Source organism: Penaeus vannamei, chromosome 6, assembly GCF_042767895.1.
Source record: "Penaeus vannamei isolate JL-2024 chromosome 6, ASM4276789v1, whole genome shotgun sequence".
Taxonomy (NCBI): domain Eukaryota; kingdom Metazoa; phylum Arthropoda; class Malacostraca; order Decapoda; family Penaeidae; genus Penaeus; species Penaeus vannamei.
In genome coordinates, this window is record NC_091554.1 from 41,001,983 (window position 1) to 41,011,982 (window position 10,000).

The following is a 10,000-nucleotide window of genomic DNA, read 5'->3' on the forward strand; positions in this document are numbered from 1 at the left end:
ACTGAACTGCCTTGCGATTGGCTTATTGCACTGATGACGTCACTCAGACTGTCTCCCCAAATGCCCACGGGTTTTCCTTGACGTTCATTGGTCGAGGCTGTCACCACCACAGGCTGCCGTACCACCATGGGCTGTCACCACCACAGGCTGCCGTACCACCATGGGCTGTCACCACCACAGGCTGCCGTACCACCATGGGCAGTCACCACCACAGGCTGTCGTACCACCATGGGCTGTCACCACCACAGGCTGTCGTACCACCATGGGCAGTCATCACCATTGGCTGTCACTGCCATGGACTGTCACCGCCTCAGGTTGTCACACCACAAGTTAAAGGTTTGCTCTCTTGGCTCGATCTGTGAAGGAAAAGAGAAAAGAACGAGGTTAATATCGTCGGTTGCTACAAGTGTTATCAAACGTAGAGTTATAAATTTATATGTAAAAATTAAAAATAAATAATTAACAAAAAGTAACTTCAAGTGTTATGAAACGTTCAGTTGAAAATCTACATAAATAAATAAATAAATAAATAAGGAACAATAATAAAGGAAAAAATGAAGTACAAAAATTATATAGATGCACATATCCACGAAGGCAAAGTGACCTCATCTCACCTGCAGTGTTTAGGCTCCTTCAGCAGCGTCTTGGCTCTCCTTCGCCCAACACCGAAGACCTGCACAAGAACAGCTCAACGGGTGATCCTTCCGCCTCACCATCGAGACTCTTCTTTTCGTCTTCCTTCCTTCTTTGTTCTTGATCTTCGACCGTCTTCGTCAATTCCTTTTTTTTTTTTTTGTTTCTTCTTCTTCAACCAATTCGCCTTTTCTTGAACCAGCGTCGCCTGATGTTGTGCAGTCGGGACTTCTTTTTTTTTTGTTTTTTTCAAGCCTCCAGCCACCAATCATCGACCTCTTCTTCTTCTTCCTTTTCTTCCGATCTCTTCCACTTCTTCAGCAGAATCCACACCTCCTCCTTCTCTCTCTTCACAAACATTACAACAAAAAGATGGCAAACATTGTTAGGGACTTGTTCCTTACAGAACTAAAGAATCTCTTTTCTTTGTTCCTTTGAGCCTCCTCACCAACGGAGAATATTACAACAAACTATATGAGTGGACTGGCGATCCAATAGAAAGACATGTTTAGTAGTATTTGTTTACACTGCGAGACTCCCTCTCATTTCCTTGTTAGGATGACTGTTTTGTATCTCCTCTGTTTTCTTTCTTCCAAAGCCCCACTTGCCCTCACTAGAAATTTGGTTCCTTTTTAAAAATTCCGATCAACATATGTATTCAAAATGGTTCATCACTTCCACAGAAGACATATAAATAAAAATCAAAAATAAAAAAGCCTCATACAATACGGTACGACGTGGAGAATACTGGTTTACCAGAAGGACGACTCTCCCGCTGCGGGTCGTCGTCCACCAACTAGACTGTTTCACATGCATTATGGCTGGGCTGCTAAGGCTAAAGTTTGTCTCATCACCGAGATGATCTTTGTGCACCATTATATTGACCAGACTGCGGTAAGTTGCGGTTTAACTGGTTTGTTATTACTGTTTTTGGTTCGTCTGTTCTGTGTACTGTTTCATTAACTTTTTATTTTTTGTTAAAAAGGTCATAGGAAACAATGGTTGAAGGCACTGGCACCGTTATGGAGGCTTTGTAAGCTGGGTAGGACAGTTGGTCCCGTCCAACAGATCTCTCGTGTACAATACTAATGACTTCACTAGAGTACTGTTAAGTCTATGCTGGACAGAAGTGTTATATCTTAAAAAGTCTGTCTTTCGTTGTCTACACGAAAGAGGGGAGGAGAAAAAAGGACGCGCCCTTGGATCACGCGCCCCGGGGCTTCCTGCCTACTGCAGGAAGGCGCCGGAGCCGATCCAGGTGTGGGAGATCCCGCAGTCGGACAGGAGGTGGTCCGTCTCGTCGGCCACACTCGAGAAGTCGAAGTGGGACCCCGAACTCGTGCTGACGGCGTCGAAGTCGATGTCAGCCAAGTCCATCTTGATGTCCGTGACGGAGATGAAGTCCGTGATGTTGTACAGGTCGTCGAGGCTCGCGTGGTCCACCGCCAGCGAGGCGCTCGGACTGGGCGTCTCCTGCTTCAGCTCCGTCTTGATGTGGGGCGTGGTGGGCGTCTCGCAGAGCGGCGAGGCCAGGCCGGGCGAGGCCAGGCTCTGGGGCGTGTACACGGCCTCGTACAGAGGGTCCTCGGGCTCCTGCTTGATCATGCTGGCGGTGCTGAGGCTCGACATGACGTTGTGGATGGACGTGGCGCTGCTGAGCGTGAGGCTGGTTCGACTGATGGTGTGAGTGGAGGGCGACGAGGCGGTGGAACTGGTGCTGGAGTGGTAGTGGGCGGTGTGGGCGGGGTTGTAGCTGAAGGCCTGCTGGTCGTCGTACATGGAGGCACTCTCGGGCGAGTCTGGCAGGTCGCAGGGCGGGCTGGCGGGCACTTCGGGAGGGGACTGCGGCGTGAGGGCCATGGCGCCGTTCTGGGGCATCATGTGCGACCGCTTGAAGTCGTCGTCGATGGTGATCTTGATGCCCAGCTTGTTGTGGTCGACCTCGAGGCCCTGAGTGTGGGTGATGCGCGTGTTGCTGATCACGTTGACCACGCTCTTGGCCTTCTCCCGCCCGCCGCCGCCGCCGCCGTGGCTCTCTTTGGCCTTGGTCACCTTGCCGCCGTTCTTGTCCGAGACGCCCCGCAGCTGCCCCTTCTGCCCCTTCTTGCGCGGGCGGTACTTGTAGTCGGGGTACTCGCGGAGGTGCAGCTCCTTCAGCCGCTCGGCCTCCTCGCGGTACGGGCGGCGCTGCTCCTCCGTCAGCAGCTTCCAGCGGCGCCCCAGCTGCTTGGAGATCTCGGCGTTGTGCATGTCGGGCGCGAACTTGACGATCTCGCGGCGCTCCATCTGCGACCACACCATGAAGGCGTTCATCGGGCGCTTGATGTGGTTCGGAGGGTGCTTCTTGGTCTGCAAAGAGACGGGGAGAACGGTCAGCCACCGGGTCGGAAGCGGAGGGAGGGAAAAAATATCAAACTCAATCAAAACGTAATTCACGGAAGGCAAATCTAAACATCAGTGTCGTATGCGCTCGGACAGGCTGTCATTATCACGGTTCGTTTCCTCTCTCTGTCATTAACCGACGCTCTCGCTCCCTGCCCCTTACCCTTTCTCACCCCCCCCCTCCTCACCACATACACATTCACCCTCCCCCTTTCCTCTCCCCTCCCCTCTTACTCACCCTCCTATCCCCTCCCCTCATCACCCTATCCTTTTCCTTCTCCCTCCCCCTCCTCTCCCCTCCCTCCCTACCTCCCTCCCTCTCTCACTCACTCCACGCCGCAATGAAATTACTGCCACACGTCGCCATCAGCACTAAACGACACATGACAATCACGAAGCGTCCCCCATCTGGAGAGTGTTCCCGTCCCACCAACAGATGGCGTTGCTTCTCTATCCCTTGGTGACAACTTGTTGAGTGTTTGTTGCCTTTCCTTTTACTTTCTTTTATTGCGAGGAGGTAGGGTGGGGCTTTGAGTGGAAGGGGGGGGGGGGTTGAGAGAGAGAGAGAGAGAGAGAGAGAGAGAGAGAGAGAGAGAGAGAGAGAGAGAGAGAGAGAGAGAGAGAGAGAGAGAGAGAGAGCGAAAAGGTAAAATCCTAATCAACAAACGTAAAAACTTCTCAAAAATCTGTTTCCACGCAACACCCCCTCCCTTCCCCTTCTCTTCCTACCCCCCCCTCTCTCCCTTTAACACCTACTCCCCCCCCTCCCCTCCCGCCGTCCAAACTTGTCAGAACAGCTTTTATCAAAGGGATTCTTTTCCCAATACCAACTTTATCGCAATCTCAGCCACATCAGCGCTGAGAGACGGAGAAACGACCTGAAGGAGGAGGGGAAAAGACGAAAAAAATGGGGAGGGGAGAAAAAGGGGAAGACATGGGAGAGGGGGGAGGGGGGAGGGGGAGGGAGGAGGGGGAGGAAGATGGGGAAATAAAAAAAATATATCACAACTAGATTTCTATTCCATTTCACTCCCGTGTTCGGATTGGGAAGAGGTAAGGGGAGGGGGGAAGGAGCGAGGGGAGGGGAGGGGAGGGGAGGGTGAGAGAGAGAGAGAGAGAGAACCTGCAAAACCTACGAAGAAATGTAGAAAAAAAATCCATCTACAGGTTTTATCCTGTTCCCCTGTCCGAAAGAGGTTTCACTGCCCTCATCTTCATCCCTCACTCACACCTTCCCCTGTTTCATGACCCCTTCCTCTGCCCCCTCCCCTCCCACATGTCCTCTCCTGCGACACGGACAAAAACTCCAGACAGAGTTGTGTTCAGGGAGGGGGGAGGGGAAGGAGGGGGTGGAGGGGGAGGGGAAGGAGGGGGAGGAGGAGGGGGGGGGGGATTGAGGTAGGGGAACTCTCGGCCTTGCCAGGGACTGTACAAAAACGTCATTACGGTGATGGCTACGAACACCCCGCGCACACACACACACACACACACACGTACAAAACAGACACGGATACACACCCAGCTTTCTTTTATACAACAGATACGATTGTTACACACTCACTGAGAGGAGAGGAGGGAGGGAGGGGAGGGGAGGGAGGGAGGGGAGGAGAGAGGGAGAAAGAGAGGAGAGGGAGAGGAGAGAGATAAGCAGATAAGAGGAAAGAGAAGAGGAAAGAGAAGAAGAAGAGAAAAGAAGAAAGAGAGAGAGAAGAGGAGAAAGAGAACCTCTCCTCCCCACACTCGCCTTTCGACTTTACCCCCCTTTCAAAATCACGAGGGACCTCCCCCTTCATATCATACACAGCTTCCCTCCTCAACTCGCCCAGGCGCGTTTCGTCAATTAGTCGATCTCGATCAAGCGGGGTTAGGGTCACGCGACTTCATGTGTGACCAGGATCTGACTGAGCCTGGATGCCAGAGGATACCGCCAGACGAATAAGGTTTGCATCATGCCGAGGAAGGGGGACGAAGCAGGGAGGGAGGGAGTGGAGGAGGAGGAGACGGATTGCATTGGCTGGGTGGAGTAAGTGGGAGGGGGAGGCTGCAACTCTTTGGGTACTACCCCTGATGTTCGTCCAGACCAACGGACACCCATACTTAAGACCCCCCCCCCACCCCCCACCCCCACCCACTATTACCTGCCTGGTACTGAAAGTCCCACACTTTAGAGTCTTAACCTCTCGACCTTCTAATTAATGTCTCGGTGTTTCGTTTGTTTGTTTGTTTCTTTGTCCCTCTTGATTCTTTCTTTCTCCCCTTCCGTTTTTCTCTTTCTTCGTGTCCTTCTTCTCCGTTCTTCCAACAACCGCAGCATAACATCTCATTTTTGCTCTTCTCTCTTCCTCTCCCTCCTCCCCATCCCCTCCCTCTTCCACTCCACTTCCCTCCTCCATCCCCCTATCCCCTCCTCTCCTCCTACCCCCCCCTCTCCTTAATCAGCAACATGCACAACAAGGCATGCGATTAACATAAAGCAAAGGGATGGGTATCATAAGCAACCTTCTCTTTTTTTCTCTCTCCATTAATCAATTAACGATCCTATTAAAGCAGCTCTGGTCCTCGTGATTGATCCCTGGCGTGCTCCGGGAGTGTTGTGTCGATTCTGTGACGATTTCGTTGGTCGGTGTCAAAAAAGCGCTTTTTGTTTGTGTCACTTCCCCCCCCCCCCATGTTCTGGTGTATCTACCTGTCCAGAATCTTATTATGCGAGAGGTAAGGGTACGTCAATACGAGAAGGAAACTGCAACTTCTGTCTTTTGTCTATCTCTTTGTCTTTTGTGTATTTCTTTGTCTATCTGACTGCAACTTCTGCATTTTATCTATCTCTTTGTCTATCTATCTATCTACCAGCTTATCTATCGAGCTATGTCTCCCTGCCTGCTTACCTTCGATCTGTCTATCTATCATTCTATCCAAGATACGAAGCACCTCCACTCTACGTCAAAATGCCCTCCTCCCTCCCTCCCTCCCCCCCTCCCTCTTTCCCTCATAACAACGCCCTCACCACCGCGAGCGAAATTACAGTCCACATTTTCTCTCTCTCTCTCTCTGGCTCTTCCTTATCACCTGCAGCCCGAACACTATTACAGAAAGACCAGTATTTGACCCTGGGAGTCTGAACCACTTCCCACCCTTCCCTCCCCCTATCTCTCCCCTCCTCTCCTCCCTCTCTCCTCGTCCCCCTCCACCCTCCCTCCCTCCTTCCCTTACTTCCCCTGCCTCCCTCCCTCCCCTTCTCCCCTACTCTCCCTCCTTCCCTCCTTCCCTTACTTCCCCTGCCTCCCTCCCTCCCTCCCCTTCTCTCCCTCCCTCCTTCCTTCCCCTCCCCTTCCCTCTCTCACTGCTGCAACTACTGTATTTTGCGTGGAATGCCTCCCTCACCGTTGTTCCCTTACCGTTATGTTTTGGGAGGGGAGCAAGAGGAAGAGGGAGAGGGAGAAGGGGGAGGAAAGGGTGAGGGAGGGGGGTGAAAGAGGGAGGGAGAGAAAGGAGAAAAGAGAGCGGAATGGAGGAGGAGGAGGAGGAAGAGAGAGAGAGAGAGAGAGAGAGAGAGAGAGAGAGAGAGAGAGAGAGAGAGAGAGAGAGAGAGAGAGACAGAGAGAGAGAGAGAGAGAGAGAGAGAGAGAGTGTGTGTGTGAGAGAGAGACTATTTCAGTGACAGTGTCCTTATCATCCCCTTTAAGTCCTATTCCTCCTATATCCAAACCCCTAAATAACCCGAAGTAATAAAGAAAAACAAATCCAAACACATATCGAACCGATACAACAAAAAATCCCCTTCACAAATTCAAAAACCGAAGTGGAAATCCGAACGAGAGGCTCCCGATGTATTATCCGAAACTATATATTTGGTGTAAAATTCGGCATTATGGACGTTAAGCAGAGAGAGAGAGAGAGAGAGAGAGAGAGAGAGAGAGAGAGAGAGAGAGAGAGAGAGAGAGAGAGAGAGAGAAAGAGAGAGAGAGAGAGAGAGAGAGAGAGAGAGAGAGAGAGAGAGAGAGAGAGAGAGAGAGAGAGAGAGAGAGAGAGAGAGAGAGAGAGAGAGAGGAAAAGGTTTAGCCTCAGCAACAGTGAGTGGCGAGTAGTATAGCTCACGTTTGCTTGTTGGCCTTGTTCCTCTCCTCGCCTCGTGGAGGGACCTGGGTCTTTCTTCCTTTCCTTCTTTCTCGTCTCTTGAACCGTTTTCATTTCTTTTTGAATTCTTTGTCTATCTGTTTGGCTATCTATCTATCGATCTATTTCTCTCTCTCTCTCTCTTTCTCTCTCTCTCCCTCTCTCTCTCTCTCTCTCTCTCTCTCTCTCTCTCTCCATCCTTCGTTTCTCTTCCTCTCCTGACGTGTATATACAAGGTATTTTTGATCCGTGACGTCACCGAAAAGACCAGCGCTTGCCTCGTCGGTAGTTTATTAAATGATTCCTCCAGTTCACTCTCGAGGTACTGATAATATCCATTTATACATTTCTACTTTTCTCGGCGCTTCGTAACGTTCAACAGCAATGACGGTTTTCTTCAACATTCCTCGCGACACGGAAAGATGTGGAATCGAAGAGATATAGACACACTTTTCAGCGTTTCCGTCTAATAAAGTGTGTTATTCTATTTGGTTCTCACACCCGCGCCAGTTGCACAAGTTTTCGTTCAGGCGCGAGCGAAGCCGAGAGAGAGAGCGAGAGAGAGAGAGAGAGAGAGAGTAAGCGTCGGTTTTGTTGTTGTCGTTATTGCCTATTTTCTGGTCGCGATTTCGTTACGTTTCGCATGGAATTTTGAGGTTGATTTATTAATTTCTTTGTCGTTATGTCCGTTTATTTTTTTTCCCCTTGTTGGCTGTGGGAGGGGGTGGGGGTGGGGGGGTAAGGGAGGAGGGGGTTCAGTCCTCCCGAGTTTACCGTTGGGAACTACATGCATTGGGATCGAAGTACGTAGTTCTCGTCGCTAGAATGTGCACTATATTTCATTACAAAATCTCATATTAAAGTTGAAATGTAAACATCCAACCCTACATAGAGCAAACCACACACACACACACACACACACACACACACACACACACACACACACACACACACACACACACACACACACACACACACACACACACACACACACACACACACACACACGAGCCGAGCAGATAAAATATAATAACCGACCTTTGCAGATTCTCACGTAACGCTCAGTCGCTGTGACTTTTTTCAAGGTCTTATTAACACGCTTAGAACCTTCGTCATAGTTTTTGATATATTTTTATCTATGAATATCTCAACGCTGCAAACTTTAGTATAACGACAACAAAGGAAAACCGTTAACAGTCAGAGACGCTCCTGAAATTTAGCTTATTCTATATTATTATAGATGCAATAAACTCAACATGCACTGGAGCTGATCTCATTAACACCCATTCCTCATAAACATTCCTTCAAGGTTAATGAACTGTTTCATTAAACTATTTATAAGCGTGAGTTCATGAAGTAAAAAAAAAGAAATTATAATTATCCGAACTCCGTGACCTTCTGATGTACGTGCGATCAAGCTAAATAACTTTTATCCAGATTATCTTTCTTATCGCAGCTCGTACCGACTCTACAAAAGGTTATTATCCCTCTTTCTCACACGAGCGAAGAATGTGGGACACGTGATAAAACAGTTGACATTTCTATATCCTCTCCCTCTCCCTTTCTCTCTCTCTCGGCTGAACTACATCACATTACACACACAAGTCATCACAAACTTCCCTAACTAATGCTAAATCAAGGAAATACAACGCATGGTCTGACACTGTAGCGAAGACGAGCGAAATGTCAACACCAATAGAACGCAACAAGAGTTAAATCCAGTCGAGCTTTTCCCAAAATGTTATCTCTCTCTCTCTCCCCCTCTCGCCGTTATCAACAAGTGAGTGAGTGTGTGGCACGATATGTCACCCACGCTGCGTGCCAGGTGTCAAAAATGTTTATCACCCCAACAACAGTCGAATCGGAGAAGAAACACTTCAAAAAACTTCGAAAGATTAAAACAATAACAAACATAGGCCTACATCCAACCGAACCAGCACACACGCACACAAAAAAACAAGTTAAATAATCTTAATCACACTGATTATCCTTAAACAACTACACCTAAATATGTCACGCACTAGATAAACCCTATCAGACAAGTGGTTGAATCAGGAAATGCCTGAAGAATCAGCCGAGGAGATCGACTGGCTGGCCCACTGTGCTGAGACTTACATAAACTGTTGCTTCTTTGGCCACGAGGGACAGGGACGTTAGGCCAGCCGACTCACTTATCGATACCTCTTGAAATGCACGTATGGAGGTATTCCCGTTAACAAATGACGTTGTTTCTCATTTTATTGGTATTATTCACGTCTTTCCCCAAGTTAAGTTTACCCCCCACACCCCCCCACCCCCAATACACCCCACTATGAGCAAGTCCTGGTTTCCGAATCTCGTCCGAACAATAATTACAGGAAATGTGACATATTCTTGTGTAACAGATAGGCGTGACGTTACACTTTGACGCTGCAAGACTGTCGTTGGCATCGCTGCTTGATCTGTCGTGTCGGCCTAAGTTCAAAAATGCTTCATCACCTCGCTTGAAATTTCCAAAGCACGACCTAAGTTCCCCAGAGTTAACTTAAGGCGCTTAATTGTCAATATCTATAATCTGATCCAAAATCTGATCTAGAGCTCCATTCAGAGATATGACAAAATAATCGTGTTATTAGTTGACACATTACCCTACTTGGGAGAGTCGTCATAAACAACAACACACATGCATCCTGTCCTCCCTTCTTCCCTCACTATCACACTATCCCTCACAACTTTCAATCCAATAATATAAAAAATCATCGACACATATGTTGAACTAAACCCAGGGAGAGTGTCCCCTTGACAGTGTCACTTGGGCTGGTGTCATCCTCGCGTCACGGCGCAGAGCTGCAGGGAGCGACAGGCCCACCAAAAACAAAGTCCACAAAACTCG

The 10,000-nt window shown here is 49.1% G+C and overlaps 1 protein-coding gene across 1 annotated transcript in view; it reads right to left on the reverse strand.

The window, feature by feature from the left end:
* The window catches only part of LOC113815885 (transcription factor sem-2-like), an 11,484-nt gene that overhangs the window by 1,218 nt on the left and 266 nt on the right, over positions 1–10,000 (reverse strand). Inside the window, exons 2-3 of the mRNA XM_070122994.1 lie at positions 615–2,982; positions 1–356 (exon numbers count right to left, since the gene is read on the reverse strand). The exon at positions 1–356 is cut by the window's left edge and continues 1,218 nt beyond it. Of these exons, the coding sequence (XP_069979095.1) occupies positions 1,861–2,982 (1,122 nt within the window). The 3' untranslated portion in view covers positions 1–356; positions 615–1,860. The remainder of the gene's footprint in view (positions 357–614; positions 2,983–10,000) is intronic.